The sequence below is a fragment of the Poromitra crassiceps genome, assembly GCF_964638095.1.
Source record: "Poromitra crassiceps genome assembly, chromosome: 28".
NCBI classification, from domain to species: Eukaryota; Metazoa; Chordata; class Actinopteri; order Beryciformes; family Melamphaidae; genus Poromitra; species Poromitra crassiceps.
Window position 1 is genome coordinate 19,603,765 of NC_139651.1, and position 15,943 is coordinate 19,619,707.

Below are 15,943 nucleotides of genomic sequence, written 5' to 3' on the forward strand. Positions count from 1 at the left end.
GCTAGCTAGCTTACCGGAAGCGATATTTTTTCCGGATGATGGCGAAGGCATAACCCACCCCTGGCCCTCTCTGCCTCTGATTAGTGGCAGCGTTATAAACCATAGATATGACTATATTAAAAACATAAACACACTGGCGTCTTTCATGCAGGCTAGCAAGCGTAACTGCTGTCTGTCTGAGTCTGACCCACTGAGTCTGACGGTCTGACTACAGACTGTAGAAAGAGATAAATGCAGGATAGCCAAGCGAATGTGTTTGGATGGAAGTTTGATGCTAGGCCAATCAGAGGCAGAGAGGGGCGGGTTATGCCTTCGCATAGCCTTCGCCATCATCCGAAAGAAAATATCGCCTCCGGGACAACAACGCTTCCTACCCAGCGTGTGCACGTCTTTCCGACAGGGGTGGTTGTTATGGCAACTATCAACAACAACAACTACTAACTACTACAAGACATAAAGACAGAAATAGGCTACCTTGTTAATGTGTCTGTCGGAGACACGGCCTAACGTTAACATTTAATATGAGCCGGCGGTTGTTATTGTTGTCAAATTAAAACTGTCTATACAGTGGTTCTCAAATGTTTTCACATGAAGGACCCCTAAACAATGACCACGGGCCCCGTTTGATAGGATTTTGTCCCACGGTCCCCCATATGATAATAAGATTGATGCTTTTAGATGTTTTATTACAGAAAGTGTATAAAACCCATGACCAAAATACTCATTGTGTTACTTATGAATGGAATTATAGCTAATACAAATTACCCCCCTTTTGGCTGGGGATCCCCCTGGAACCCCCTCAAGGACCCCTGGGGGTCCCCGGACCCCCATTTGAGAACCACTGCTCTATGAACCTATAACAGTCGCTATTATGGTTTGTGAGCTACAGGTAGCCTATTTGATGTTGCTATAGCGCCCCCTATAGGCAAAATGACAATCTTCTCTACAATGAACCAATGGGCTGCTCCCCCTACTTTAGCCAGTCATTAGCAACAACAATAATTATTATTATCATCATCATCATCAATAATATTTGGGGAGGGGGAGGAGTCCAACGATGCCCCAGAATGCATCGACCCACCGGGGAAATGCCCAGTATGCCAGATTAGCAGTCCAGCCCTGGGAGGCATTGTCCTGTTCTCACACACATCAGTCACTGCCAAAAGTTCATGAAAGACATCGAGTGGGGCAGGCTAAATGCAGAAAGACGTAAGAGTGGAGCAGGCTAAATGCAGACATGTCAAAATGCCAAGAGACATTCTCATTCTCAGCAAAGGTTACATTTCACCTTCCAAGTCACAGACAAACCTTCAACCAACATGTCTCAATTTAGACACTCAAGGAGTTGCTCTCTCTGACTAAACTCTGTTTAAAAGACATCTGAATAGTGGACTTTGAGAGTGAAAAGGTAGCTACATGAGAAGCAGGCCACACAATCCAGACATCACGACAGGGAGAAACCCTAAAGTCACTACTGAAAGATTAGGCTATAAAACAGAAAACAAATCATGTTGTTTCTCCAGTAGAACAGACCTTCAATAAAATATATTCCAAAAAGTATAAAAAGTCAGAAATTGCCACCTTAGTTGCTCCCCCCAAAAGGGCAGAACCCAGGATCAACAAATTCAGCATGATGTTTGAGGGAAATAGAGGGTAATAAATAATATCAAAGGTCTTAAAAGATCATACACATAGGCCTACAACTTTGAAAGAAATTATATTTATTTAAAGCAAGTTTGACCATAAACAGACATCTCAAACATACGATGCAAACATGGAAGAAAAAAAAGTTGGATGTTGGTATTTGGGTTGCTAGTGATGGGAAGGGAAAATAAAATAAGCTTCTTTAGATCTTTCCAGAGGTTAATTAAGTGTTGAGTCCTAAGAAGTCAGGGAAGCATCAATAGCCTTCTCTCTTCATTATTATCAATAGCATCCTGTTCTATGGACTGTGGAAATATATCAAAAACGATTCAACATGTCAGTTGTGTGTTTTAGCAGTTGCCATGCTGAAAATGGAGTGTTGTCCTCTGTACTCTATCGTGGGATGTTGTCATTCTGTGTGACTCTGAGAAAGGCTCCCACAGACAAATAGGCTGCTCACAGGCTGATGACTAAGGAAGGCAACCCGCAGAGGAGTCGTTATGGCAACAGAATCTTGCCAAACCGACTGTGTAGAAATTGGACAAGTGTGAACACACAATGAATGCGCCCCCTCCCTTGACTTCCATATGACATCTTAGGCACAGAACCTTTACTGGGGGGGAAATATACAAATAAATGGGTGTCAAATCCCCCCCCCACTCCAATGAAAAAGGCTTTATGGGGCACAAAGGTTTACTAAGAGGTGAGACACCAACTATAATGATATACATCATCCTGAAAAAAAATGTAACTAAGAAGAGTTGCAGTAATATTTATCACCATCATTCTATACAGATCTGCATAAACAAATGTTTGAAAGTCAATTGGACATAGAAAAATATCATGTTTTGAACACAAAAAGTCAAAATGCTAACTGAAAGTAAGCCGCTCCATGGAAACACTTCTTTACATTCTGTATTGACCTTAATACAACCTGAAGGCATCACAGTTAAACCGGGCCCTAACACTTAGAGAGAACCATGTCTATAAAGCTACAGTATATATCTATGTCTATAAAGCCATTTGTCAGGAAAGATAAATAACGGAGGATATCAAATAAAATACAAACCACACACATTGCACGTACATTATATATTAAGTTATATATTGAGTTTTTCAAAAATAAGTAACGTCTATTTGAAAAATTTGACAGTTACGGTCCCAAAATGTTTGTTGGAGTAAAGTGTTATGCAGCAAAATGGAATAGCATCAGTTAGCCATCTTTTTAATTCATGTCATTGTTTATTTATGCAGAGCTTATTACAATTACCCCATATAGTGTTCAAATGGTGTACTGGTTACTGCAATTAGTGTACTGTATACTGTATAGGCAATACAAAGAAAAAAAGAAAATGTGCTTTGGTGTACAGCCGACACTCGTGTAACAGATTATTCCAACTTCTTGGCACTTAATTCATAAGAAGGTAATGGAGTGGAGTGGTGCAAACTATTCAAATGTATATTTTCTTGTCTGATTCTTTTTCAATAAATATGCTGCAGCAAAAACAGAAAGAGAAGATGCACAACAGTAAGAATACTATGTTTAAACAGGTCAAAGGTCGAGTACTCTTTCGAAGAGAAGGGCCTGTAGAGGACTGATAATACCTGTTGTGTTGAGCAGGTACGTCATGTGTACCTGTGTATATATGCATGTGCAAAACAACATGATTGTCTGGTCAACAATGTAAGACAATTTGGTACCATCTATACAAGCACTCTTGATTCCCTCGCTATTTTAAGTATAGCACGTTTTTTTTAAGTGTCCACACCCATTTCTCATCAGCAGGTCATCCTTACAGCCTTCCACTCAAGTGCCGGTCTTTTCTCTTTGAATGTGGTCATGATGGTCGTGTCAAAGACGTGTATGGTCATATCATGCTGAAGCTTAAGAGCTGCAGGCACGGAAGGTACAAGAAGATATGATGCTTTGGCGGAGGAGAGGATTTCTCTCCGGTGCTGGGTTTGAGTGTTAAGGCGAGAGGGTGTTTCCTCCACGGTCAGCAGTCTACAATTGCAGACAAGAGAGCCATGACAGCCACGCCACAGCAGATGAGCAGGATCTGCAGTAGGGAGTGCCTGGTGGGGGGGGGGGAGGGAAAAAAGGTAAAAACAGAAATATTGCATTTACATAATTGTGCAACATGCTTCAATTATGGCCCAAAAACATGAGAATATATTGGAACATTAGTATGAAAAATATCAAACCTACTTAAAACTGGACTCCTTTAGCAGGTCTGGCACCACATTCACCAAGGCAATGTACAGAAAGCCTCCAGAAGTGAAAGACAATATCCATGCAGCAGCAGTGGCACTTTCTAGACAGGAGAGGAAAGACGTCAGTGACTGATGATGGTAAATGTCATTATACTCTCCAGTTAACAACAGGGCTGGACTGGCCATCTGGCATACCGGGCATTTTCCCCCGGTGGGCCGACATGTCTTATGGGCCGGTCAGGCCTATCCACCTGTTTTATGGGCGTGCCAACAGCCCAGAACCTCAACCCAATTGAACACTTGTGGGATCAGGCATGCTGTGTACATGCTAGAGCAGGGGTTTTCAAAGTGGGAGGTGGGCCTCCACAGCCGGGGCTCTAAGCAGTTTCAGGGGAGGCTCAGTGAATTGGAAGTGAAAAAATATGAGTTATTACATTCGCCTAAATGTGTGTGATTTGGTTAAATAGTTAATGTGGTTTTGTGGAATTGTATGGTTTTATCCCACTTTTTCAGAGTCAGAAATTAATAAATGCCTTCAGACCTTTTTATGTATTTGGTGGCTAATAATACAAGAGCGATAATGATCAGCCAATGACAAATTCTCAAACTTTTTTGAGGAGTTTTATTTATATTGTGCGAGTGGTCCAATCTCACCTGTGCCTTTAGGTGACTGGATGCACAGGGCAAAGCAGGCTCCCAGCACCCCGACCAGCGCCGTGTACAGCTGCATGCGTGCAGCACTCCAGCGGTCAAAGCCGGCCCGCAGCAGGATGGCAAAGTCTCCCACCTGCAAAATAATCACATTTATTATCATGCGAATAATAACCAAAGATGGTCAAATCCACCATCACAGGCTCGTGACAGCTCCAGCAAAGTTCTTTTAAATAGTGAAAATGAAACAACTCGGCGAATAACCTCAAACGGCAAATTCGATTTGATGAATTATTCAATTATATTATTATTATAAATGATATTGATTAGTTGATGAATCATTAGAAGTATTTACAGGATAGTTTCCTAATCTCACCTCATGGGGGATCTCATGGAGCAGGATGGCAAAGGTGGTGAGGAACCCAACCTGCAAGAACAGTCTCATAAGTATCGTCTCATCTGGTAAAGACATGTGCTCTGGATAATGCACAGCAGTTATTAGACTACGGTAGGTGTTCAGGACCACCTGTGCATTGCCTGCATAAGGGTAATGCAGTTTGCACTCCTATGTCAGGAATTACGGTAGAAGCCACACAGGTATGAGTCAACTCTAGGTTAGTGCACGCTACAATAATTAAGCTACCTGGAATTAGCGGTTAACAGGTGGAGTTTTAAAAGTGAATGTCGTTTCACTCACTCCAGTAATGTTTTGCTCCCTGTACAATACATCATCTCACTTGATTAGACAGCGACATACTGGAGACATTCATCATTTGAGACAAAATAATGATCTGAAATGATATTATTTCAAGCCAAGTCATTAACGTGCTTCAAAATAACAGTGCAGCAGGACTGTCTGCAATAATCAAGGAGTCATGTCTTTTCAGCACAAGGTGTCGCACGATAATTTGATTAGAAATCTATCAAATCAGCCGGACTTCTTGACTCTGCGGTGATTCGATGTGGAACTGTTATTCAGAAATAACAGAGCTCAGGATAATATATTCACTGGCAAATCAGAATGAAGTGTTAATGAATGAATGAATTAAAGTATTAATGTAGTGCATCGCACAGCTCCAGCCAACCTGTAAGAGAGCCGGCCAGTAACGGCTCTCTTACCAGTAAAGCACAACTTGAACGTGACGTCTCGTCTCCAACGCGTCGACACAGGAGTCGCTCTGTGCATTTAGTTTGTGGCGGCAACATCACGAGGACGAGTGGAAAACAGAAACGACCGAGTGGGAGTCATGTATGTATGTGTATGTTTGAGATATCTAGTCAACTTCCTCTCTGGCACACGCACACATCGTTTCACGCTGCTTAGCCTTATGCCTCTCCAGCTGGACTCGCTCCTTCCCACCGCTAAAATTGTAACTTACTGAAGCGACACAATTCCATATAACCGCCGTTTCCAAGTTGACCTCTTTGAACACGTTTGTAATATAAGAAGAACACATTAATAATCATATGTTTTACCCTGAAAAGGTTTTTGCGCCAATGTAACAGTATCGTGCTATGAAACGACTGGTGAGTTGTGCCTATTTACGGCTGGAGGAATGCTGATACAGCAGATCCACTCCTCTGGCAAGAGGTCTCACACTCTGTGCCAAATACACGGGAGGCGTAATGTGTGCAAAGTCCCAAAGTTGTCACATTTGTGCCCTTTGCTTTCGTGTCATATGATCGCCCTCATCTGAGCCCACTATGCAGCTCTCCTGCATTCAACATGATGCTAAATGCTAACAGTGCATGGCCCACTATGCAGCTCTCCTGCATTCAACATGATGCTAAATGCTAACAGTGCAAATCACTTTGAACCGGCGTTAAGTAGAAGCACTCTTGCCAGCCCTAATGAAAACAACGCTACCCCACCAATGGTTTTGTTTACAAGGCAATTGATTGAATTAGGGGCATGTCCCACTCTGAGATTTATTTATTTATGTATGTATTTATTTATTTAAAATATATATATTGTTGAAGCTTTTTCTTTCTTCTTCTTTTTTTCTAATAATATTTTTTCCCTTGAGAGCCGAACCTGGCTCCATGCTTCCTCCGAGACATGGGCAGTTAGCCAGCCGCTTCTTTTCACCTGACAGGGGAAGCTTCACCGGTAGGACATAGCACGTGGGAGGTTCACACTATTCCAACGAGTTCCCCTCCCTCCGAACAGGCGCCCCTAACGACCAGAGGAGGCACCACATCAGCGACCAGGATATTGCATGTTTTGGTGAAGGGGGTTCCTATATGAAGGAAACCCCCAGGGGGCACGGGGAGAACATGCAAACTCCACACAGAAAGGCCCTTTTGACGACCCCACCCGGGCGGTGGGCACTCGAGGACATGCGGACGGGCACGCATTCCTTCAGCGTTCACAGCGTCCCAGGTGAGAATCGAACCCAGGAACTTCCAGCTGTGAGGCGACAGCGCTTACCACTGCACCACCATGCCCCCTTTTTTTGTTGGAGATTTTGATACAAGGACTGACAGCGTGGTTCAAGTAGACACATATTTTGAGGCTTTACGTTTGTAAAGTTTATACACCGAATTAAAACAGACCTGAGCTATGATAGAATTCCAAAAACACTATTTTCCATTTGCAATTAAAACTGGGATAGGAGAATATATCCCAAATGTAGTTTGTTCAAATCAATTCTGGACTGTTAGAGGAAAAGCATCCACGTTACAAAGTAAACATATGGGTCTAACACAGTAGGAGAAATAAGGCTGGTGCCAATTCTGTGTCTGAATGACAGAGAGGAACGAGGAATCCAAGAGAAGCCATTTTTAGCCTTGGTTCTGAGTTTCACAACTTACTCACCTTTTTGCTGACCAGGAAACTCCCTGCAACAGCCAGTCCATGGGTGAAGTTGTCAATGCAGTTAGCCAGCAGGTTCAGGTATCCACTTGTCTAGAATACATGAAATTCAGCTCTTACTAAATTATTTACCCTCAAAACAACAGGAAAATATTCCGGTTAACAGGAATTTAATGATTTTACAGACCAGGGGTGGCTGGAAAAAATTATTCTTAGATGCATCGCGATGCGGACGATTCTGAATTGATTCACCAATGTCAAAAATTGATTTTCTGTTGACAGAAGGAAAAAGGCAGTGGTTGCAAGCACGATGAAATATTCATCCAAATGCGGAGAAATTTTCTTTTTTTAAGGTAAATAGATAGCCGGAATTACTTTGTAAAGATGGCCACCAGGCTTGCGCGACATACAGCACATACGCTGTGGCTGTAGGTCACTGTATACTGCTCGGACAGTGACGGTAAAGGCATGGTGTACCTTGGTTATGTGGGGGGGGGGGGGGGGTTATGGAAAATGAGCTAAACTCCCGAAAAAGTGGTGTATCCCTTTAAGTTTGAAATATTTTTCTTGCAACACACCTTGATTTTCTCTGATCCTTCCTGCAGGCTGTTCGGTGGCTTTGAGGAGTTCCACGACTCGGTGTGGTGCCCATTCTTGAGTGATGCCACTGGCTTTCCACTGAAAACTGAACTAGACGATGTCTATGAGAAAGTGAGAGAAAACCAAGGCAACAATAAACATGTTGTCCCCACACACATGATACAATCCTCATCTGCGCCAGTCGCTCACAAATACTGTAAAAGTATGAAGGATATAGGGAAATCAGTATGGAGGGGTCACCTGGAAAAATAAATAAATAAATAAATAAATAAAGTAGTCTCTAAGTCAATGGTTCCCAACCTTGGGGTCACGACCCAAAGTGGTTGCCAGGAACTCAAATGGCATGAGACCTTACCTTACATAAATTCTTATTGGTTGTTCAGAAGGTTAAGTTCAGGGCGTAATAGATTGATGTGACTTGAGAATGACAATACAATATTGATTCATTCTGATGACATTTTTTTAAAGGACTTAAAAGAGCCACAACCATCTATAAAGGAGTCACATGCGGCTCTGGAGCGTCGGGTTAGGGTTAGGGTTAGGGGGTTAGGCATCACTGGCCTAAATACTGTAGAAAAGTTCCAGACTATTTTTGATAACTTCCCAGTTCCCTATAATGGAATAACATGCAGTCATGTGTATTTTCACTTGATTTTCCAGACACAGGATACGATCCTTAAATTCCAGCACTAGTGCTCTACAACCTTTGCATGTTTTGAATAGAAGATACGAAGACATATTCACCCCAGGCCAGTCTCCTTTTCCGAGAAGAGCCAACTTCCCTGTTCCCTCATTCAGAAAGCACTTAGGTTGCCATTTAGACTAATAGTCAAATGAAGTGGGGGGGAAACAGCCTGCTGTCTTCTGGATGTGGTCAGGATCAGGATCAGGAAAAGAGTTCCATTTGTGTGATTGAAATATGAGGAAGTCATCAAGTGGGATGAATTGTCAGAACTATCAATCTCCTCCTGCTCTGAGGTAGCCTGGAGCTACACTGACAGCACGACGCCTAGTGACTTACGATCGCTCACTCGTTTGGAAGTCAAATTACGGCCTAAAATAAACAAGTGATAAAATATAAAAGATTTGTGCACCGCAGATTGCATCGGAAAGTCTCAATCCTTTACACCAACTAGGTCTCCAAACGTACCAGTACAGTTATGTGGTTTACTATATTTAACTCATGGAAGTTTTTTTTACAACTGAATCTTTCCATAAGACGAACAGATTTAAAGGAATCACAAGGGCATGATGTCAGCTGAGAGACTTACAGGATCCTCATGGCTGCCCTGGTCTGGGAACATCTTCTCCAGCAGCAAGAAGGACAGTAGACCAATGATGACCCACAGGCCCTGGGTGGTGTAGTGGTTTGATTTACCAGCTAGAGGGGCAGCAGAGAAAGAGTGAGTGACCCACAGGCCCTGGGTGGTGTAGTGGTTTGACCTACCAGCTAAGAGGGGTAGCAGAGAGACTGTGTGTAAGAGTGAGTGACCCACAGGCCCTGGGTGGTGTAGTGGTTTGACCTACCAGCTAAGAGGGGTAGCAGAGAGACTGTGTGTAAGAGTGAGTGACCCACAGGCCCTGGGTGGTGTAGTGGTTTGACCTACCAGCTAAGAGGGGTAGCAGAGAGACTGTGTGTAAGAGTGCGAAAACACTGCAAAATCAATATAAAAAAGTATATATTTGAAGAAATACAGTACTGTCCTTAGATTCATATTTTTCTCTTCAGTTGTACTTGACCAAAGGCAATGGAGAAGGCAGGAGTCATTCAAGGCTAGGGAGGGAGGGAGAGATGGATGGAGAGATGGAGGGAGGGATGGAGGGAGGGAGAGAGGGATGTTGGGAGGGATGGATGGAGAGATGGAGGGAGGGATGGAGGGAGGGATGGATGGAGAGATGGAGGGAGGGATGGAGAGAGGGAGGGAGGGAGAGAGGGAGGGATGTTGGGAGGGATGGAGGGAGAGAGGGAGGGATGTTGGGAGGGAGAGAGGGAGGGAGGGATGGAGAGAGGGAGGGAGGGATGGAGAGAGGGAGGGAGGGATGGAGAGAGGGAGGGATGGATGGATGGAGAGAGGGAGGGAGGGCAGGAGAGATGGAGGGAGGGATGGAGAGAGGGAGGGATGGATGGATGGAGAGAGGGAGGGAGGGCAGGAGAGATGGAGGGAGGGATGGAGGGAGGGAGGGAGGGATGGATGGCTGGATGGATGATGGATGCCTTGGTATCCCTCTCCCCACAAAGTATGAATCAGATTGAGGCTTTTTGCTCAGAACATCCAATCCAAATGTATGTTTGAGACATTGACAGTCAAAAGAATGGACAGGATATGAGCTTTATAGTGGGAATCTACATGGTTTCTTTTGACGAGTCGTGAATTATTAGAACTTAAAGTGCCATAATATTACTTACAGAGCTAGAGCATTGACTGTATATAAATACACTACGGAAAGTTGGAACCAGCAGCTACGTAAAAGGTTCAGAGGGGGGCAGGAACCTGACACTCCGGTGCCATCCACCGGTCACTACTGTGCAAACGCTGGTTCCAAAATGGCGCAGACTCCGGGGCATTTTGGCCTCGCTATAGCGTATCAGCAGGAGGTGGAGATATGGCGTCCATATTTAATATATGTCAGTGGTTTGAGATGGCAGAAGGGGCCCAAGAAATAATAAACAGAATTGAAATGTAAAAGGTTGCGATGGTATTGGTGGAGAGGTTGTGATGGTGGAGAGGTTGTGATGGTGGAGAGGTGGTCCCACCTGAGCAGCCAGAGAGAGCCCAGGCCTCAGGGAGGAGGTGAAGGAACACATCACCGAGGAGACCACCGATGGCAAAGCTCAAAAGCTGCTTCAGCTTCTGGCCTCCAGCTGAGGAAATGTAAAAAAGTCAAGAAGCAAGCAAAACAGGTTACAATGATATAGTGCCATTCATCCTTATAAAAGACTCTGCAACTGTACACTCATTTGACATGATGTGTGTGTGTGTGTGTGTGGGGGGGGGGGGGGGGGGGGGGGGGGGGATCAAAAATCGTCATTTACAGTCAATAGTACTCTCCTTTTGAAAATTGATTTTTTCTTCTACTGAAACATGTTGGCCTACCCATTAGTCTAATTTCTCTATTCATGACAGGCAAAATAATCACATGATACATGAATGAAGACACACAAAACCACTTTATTACCTCTGACTCAGCCTGCTAATACACAGTGATTATAATAAAGGTGTGCCACAGAAACACTGATTCTTTTTTCTTTTTTTTATAACTTCCCTCGGGGTAAGGAGTCAGGACTAAGCTGGTGCCAGGAGGACTAAGCTGGTGCCAGGAGGACTAAGCTGGTGCCAGGAGGACTAAGCTGGTGCCAGGAGGACTAAGCTGGTGCCAGGAGGACTAAGCTGGTGCCAGGAGGACTAAGCTGGTGCCAGGAGGACTAAGCTGGTGCCAGGAGGACGGCCCTGGAGAAGCCACAGCTTGAAATACAAAGTGGAATGTTGTATTCTAGTGGGCGGGGCCTCTCCAGAAACCAGAGGCTTCTGACCTAACTAGCTCTAATGTTTCAGCAGCAAGTCCCACTGCTCTGCAGAAAACACAAGTCCCACTGCTCTGCAGAAAACACAAGTCCCACTACTCTGCAGAAAACACAAGTCCCACTGCTCTGCAGAAAACACAAGTCCCGCTGCTCTGCAGCATCCATCCTAGCTTTAGCTATCAAATCAATCATAGATACAAAAGCATGTTTACCTGATCAAAAAAAGAACACATTGAGAGAAATGCAGACTCTTCCTTCCACTGGCTTTAACAGAATCATATTAGGGTTAAGGTGTTTATTGAAGGCAGATGAGGCTGTGGTGAACACTCAGTCAATGTTTCCTTAAATGGTTCTTGTCTCTCCAGCCCATAAACACAGCTGTTCTGCTGACAAGTGCAAATCAACCCGAATAAACTGCTACTGCATGAAACCATTCAAGCATGATAAGAGTGTAGGTGCCCACCATTCTGCCCGTTATGTTGGCGACTAATGAAGTTCTCATTCAATTAAAACTTAAAAGTTTATTGTAGGTTTAGGATTTCACTCAAATTGCTACTCTTGTCTTAGATTTTCCTCAATTATATTTTTTATTGTGATTCTACTACTTCTGATCTGCAATGGGAAATTCCCTTTTCACACACATGTTGTCAGGGGGGCTTGCCTTGAAGGTGTCACTATTCACTTTATCAACTTACTGCTGCTTGCAAGCTATTATGGTCTTGTGGGAAAATCATCTTGTCATCATCTTTGACTGTGGTAGCCTTGTGTCGATTGCTAGGTGAGCTGCTTTCAAAGTCTCCAATGTGATCGCTGGCTTAGGCTGGACATCTCCATATCTTACCTTCTATACATCTCCATATGAAGAGTTCATTTGCAAAAACAGGTAAACGTCATTCTTAAAATAACACCTGTTTGATACTCCCTGTAATGCACATACAAAACATTTTTGAGGTAATTTATGTGAAAATTACCAGATGAATATGTTTTAGTTGTGATTGATAGTAAAAATGTACAAAAAATAAGTTAATTACAATATAAATACATCAATATCTAATTTGAAACCATAAAAAATACAAACGGAGATACCTGTTTTTGCAAATTAACTCTTCATATCTTACCTTCTATACATCTCCAGATCTTACCTTCTGTTTTGAGGGCAGCTCCAGCTTCGATGGGGATGACAAGCAGGGGGAAAATCCCACTGAGGCCCACTGCAACAGAGCCCACCAGGGAGAAGAGCCAGACGTGAGCGCGCTCGCTGGAGAAGAAGTCTGCTGCTGCCTGGAAGCCCAGGAGGTCGTGTGTCAGGCCGAAGCCCGGCCCTGCGGCGGCGGCTGCAGCGTGAGCCATAGCGGTTTGTGTCATCTTCTGGCTGCTGGACGTGACCACCAACAGGCTAACACTGATGAACAGAGCGGCTACAGCCCAGACGGGCCTCCCACAGCCCCCCGGCTTCATCCGTCCCAAGGTCCAAAATGCACTCGCAGCCAACCAGGACAATGCTGGAAGAGGAGTGAGCGTTCAGTCAGTGAGACTTCACCTGAACCGTTCAGAGACATCATATTAAAAACAAGTATTAACATATTGTTGTTGCCATGTTATTATTGCCATGCACATCTCATGCAAATTAATAGGAGCCCTTTTGTTCATAATTTAGGGGCGGCTTTAGCTCAGGAGGTAGAGCGGGTCGGCCAATGACGCAAGGGTTGGCGGTTCGATCCCCGCTCCCTCCCAGCTGCTGTCGCTGTGTCCTTGGGCAAGACACTTAACCCTCCTTGCTCCCGATGGTGTGTAGGCACCCTGCGTGGCAGCCTGCCGCCATCGGTGTATGAATGGGTGAATGTAGACTATCTACTCATTGTAAAGCGCTTTGGATAAAAGCGCTATATAAATGCAGACCATTTACCATTTACCATTTACCATAATTTAGCCATTACAGGTTAGGCAAAAAAAAGGACAACTATCGAACACGTTTAAATGACAGAAAATGCAGCCAACACTGCTCTGCATCAACACATCCATGCTCTGGTTCTAACCCAGTTGATATGGACCATGATCAGGTTGGGGTGTTATAATATACGGTAGCTTCTAGCTTGCTTGATTCAACACTGGGGTCAATGGACTGACACCTCTGGCTAGTGTCTGTTGGTAAATGTAATTGTAGATGTACATTTAAAGTAATCCTATAATATGAAGAATGACAAGTGTCTGTCTGTGAGTGAGTGAGCAGAATTTTGTTCGGCCGCAGCTCTGCGAGTCTACGTGCGAACGCACTGAATCTTTCAGGAAGTGTTAAAGAGCACCACTGCGGGTGGCCTAACAGAGCCGTATTTTTGAATTAGGTCATTATGCCCGACTAAATATGGCCGCAAAAATGGCTAATTAGTGGCCAAAATGTCTCAACACAGGTTCAGCACCATGGAAACCTCCAGAGTGGAGCAGCACACAGGTGAGCAGAGTTTCAATCAGCCAGTGAACTCTGGCGCAGCACACAGGTGAACGGAGTTTGAATCAGCCAGTGAACTCTGGTGCAGCACACAGGTGAACGGAGTTTGAATCAGCCAGTGAACTCTGGCGCAGCACACAGGTGAGCGGAGCTTCAATCAGCCAGTGAAGTGGACACAATGTAAAGAAAATCCTCTGGGGAGAGAGAGGAGAGGCTGCATGCCAACTCTGTAAATGGCCAGTCACACAGGGACCGGTATTGCGCCAGTTTATAAAGTGTGGTGATCAGCGGATTCTTTTGAAATGTGTGTGTAGTCCAATTGAACTTTGATGAAGGCAGACGATGATGGAACACACTGGTTTTAATTAATACAATGTCTAATTATTATTATTCACCCAAGTGTGAAAGAAGTTTCACTTTTTGTTTTTTGCTAACTTGTATGTACCTTTCTCAAACAACGTGGTCTTTATAGCAAAGTAGCATCAGAGCTACCTCATTTATACTGTGTTTCAAAAAGTTAGCTGGTAGGTAAAAACAGAAGGGTCTTCTCTTCACTACCAGCCTCTCATCTTTCAGTTCATATTGTTTGATTATTGAGCGGAGGTGTGGACTCGAGACACATGACTTTTGATGACTTTCCTTGGACTTTAACACCAATGACTTGTGATTTCACAGAGCCTTTTGACTTGACCTAAGTTGATACCTTACCAAACCCAAAGATAATATACACATTTACATATATTTGTTTTTGCCTGTTGATGTCAGTCACCATTGACGTGATGTCCCTTGGTCACAGAGTTGGCATGCAGCCACACACAGGGTTTTCAATTCATAGTCTACTTCACTGGCTGATTGACACTCCGCTCACTGCCCCCCCCCCCCCCCCCCCAGCACTATTACAAGTTAGCATTAGCCCATGCAACAGTCTACCTTCATCTTTTTTGCAGAGATGCTGCACCAGAACGTAACGGGTAACGGCTCCTGTTTCTGCATGCTTGAACTAGCGTCAAACAACAACAACAACAACAATACTCATGTCGTCGTTAACGTTACCCTGGCTGGATAGAACAAGCGTAGAGTCGATATGAAGCCCTAACAGTTGAGATGCAAAGAAATCATCAAATCAAAACGTTACTGTGCTAATAAACTGAATTATCAGCAAACGGCGCAACAGTTAACTTTGTAGCTTACAAGCTCAGACACGCACACAACAAGTAAAAGTTAGCAAGCTAACGGTAGCTGGCTAACAGAGCCCCACTCACTCTTAGCTAACCTCATTTTAAGCTTGCTAGGATCAGCTACTGTAACGTCACCACGAAACAAATCACAGCCAAACTTAATAACGTTACGCACTAGCATGCGTTGAGAGTGTCGCTGCGTGAGAAATGTTGCTACTAGTAAGCGTTATCTTGCCAACATCACACGATAGTATGCATGTGATGAACGTAGGCTATTTATTTATTTGAACCTTGTGATTTCGGGAGTCTTCGCACCGGTGTGTCCCTGCCATCCAGGCCGGCTTGGTGAAGGCTTCTCCAGCAGGCTCCCTCCCAGCTGAAGACACTGGTCCGCTCGCCTCGCCTCGCTGCCGTGCAGAGCAGAGCAGAGCAGATCAGGGCAGAGCAGAGCTGAGCAGAGCAGGGGGAACTGGCTGTGACACGCTTTTCCCAAACAGCCACGTATCAGGATGGATCATGCAGGAGACCACAGGCTAGTCAGGATGGAGATCCCGCCCAGTCCCCGTGATTTCAGGAAGTCTTGTATTAGCTCTGGGGGCTGGAGGGAGCTGCTGGGCTCCCCTACTTTTTCCTAACCAAAAAGTCCCTTACTGAGATGAGATTGCATCCACAGGAGACTAGGCAGTCTGAGAAGAGTTTTGATGTTTAGTCATAATAACTCTGAGACAGAAAAAATACTTTAATACTTTATGTTTTAGGGATATATTTCAAGTCAAGTGATTTTTTTTATGTTCTCGGTTCTTATGAAAACATGGAGATGTTTTTCTGGCCCAAAAGGCTCCACATTTGGGGTCATCATGATGCTCTTACTC

The 15,943-nt window shown here is 44.2% G+C and overlaps 1 protein-coding gene across 2 annotated transcripts; it reads right to left on the minus strand.

Annotated features, from left to right (window-relative positions):
- Nucleotides 1–1,701: 1,701 nt before the first annotated feature.
- slc39a13 (solute carrier family 39 member 13) lies at nucleotides 1,702–15,566 on the minus strand. Of its 2 annotated transcripts, none has more exons than XM_083662326.1 (10): nucleotides 15,362–15,566; nucleotides 12,590–12,949; nucleotides 10,680–10,787; nucleotides 9,196–9,305; nucleotides 7,903–8,025; nucleotides 7,328–7,417; nucleotides 4,886–4,936; nucleotides 4,513–4,645; nucleotides 3,854–3,959; nucleotides 1,702–3,720 (listed from the first exon to the last, which is right to left on the minus strand). In XM_083662326.1, exons 2-10 carry the CDS (start codon nucleotides 12,903–12,905, stop codon nucleotides 3,642–3,644), a joined length of 1,116 nt encoding a protein of 371 aa, XP_083518452.1. In that variant the 5' UTR covers nucleotides 12,906–12,949; nucleotides 15,362–15,566; the 3' UTR covers nucleotides 1,702–3,641. The 2 variants fall into 2 exon arrangements, with proteins under 2 accessions (XP_083518452.1, XP_083518451.1); XM_083662325.1 differs by having other exon boundaries at nucleotides 12,590–12,987; nucleotides 15,362–15,463.
- Nucleotides 15,567–15,943: the final 377 nt, after the last annotated feature.

What these genes read in the sequence shown, in the direction of transcription:
- slc39a13 (XM_083662326.1), bottom strand. Translation starts at nt 12,905, where the DNA reads ATGAAGCCGGGGGGCTGTGGGAGGCCCGTCTGGGCTGTAGCCGCTCTG. An exon ending in AGCTGCCCTCAAAACAGAAG is followed by an intron (nt 10,788 to 12,589) that starts GTAAGATCTGGA and finishes ACATTTCCTCAG; the next exon opens with CTGGAGGCCAGAAGCTGAAG. An exon ending in CTAAAGGAGTCCAGTTTTAA is followed by an intron (nt 3,721 to 3,853) that starts GTAGGTTTGATA and finishes CCCCCCCACCAG; the next exon opens with GCACTCCCTACTGCAGATCC.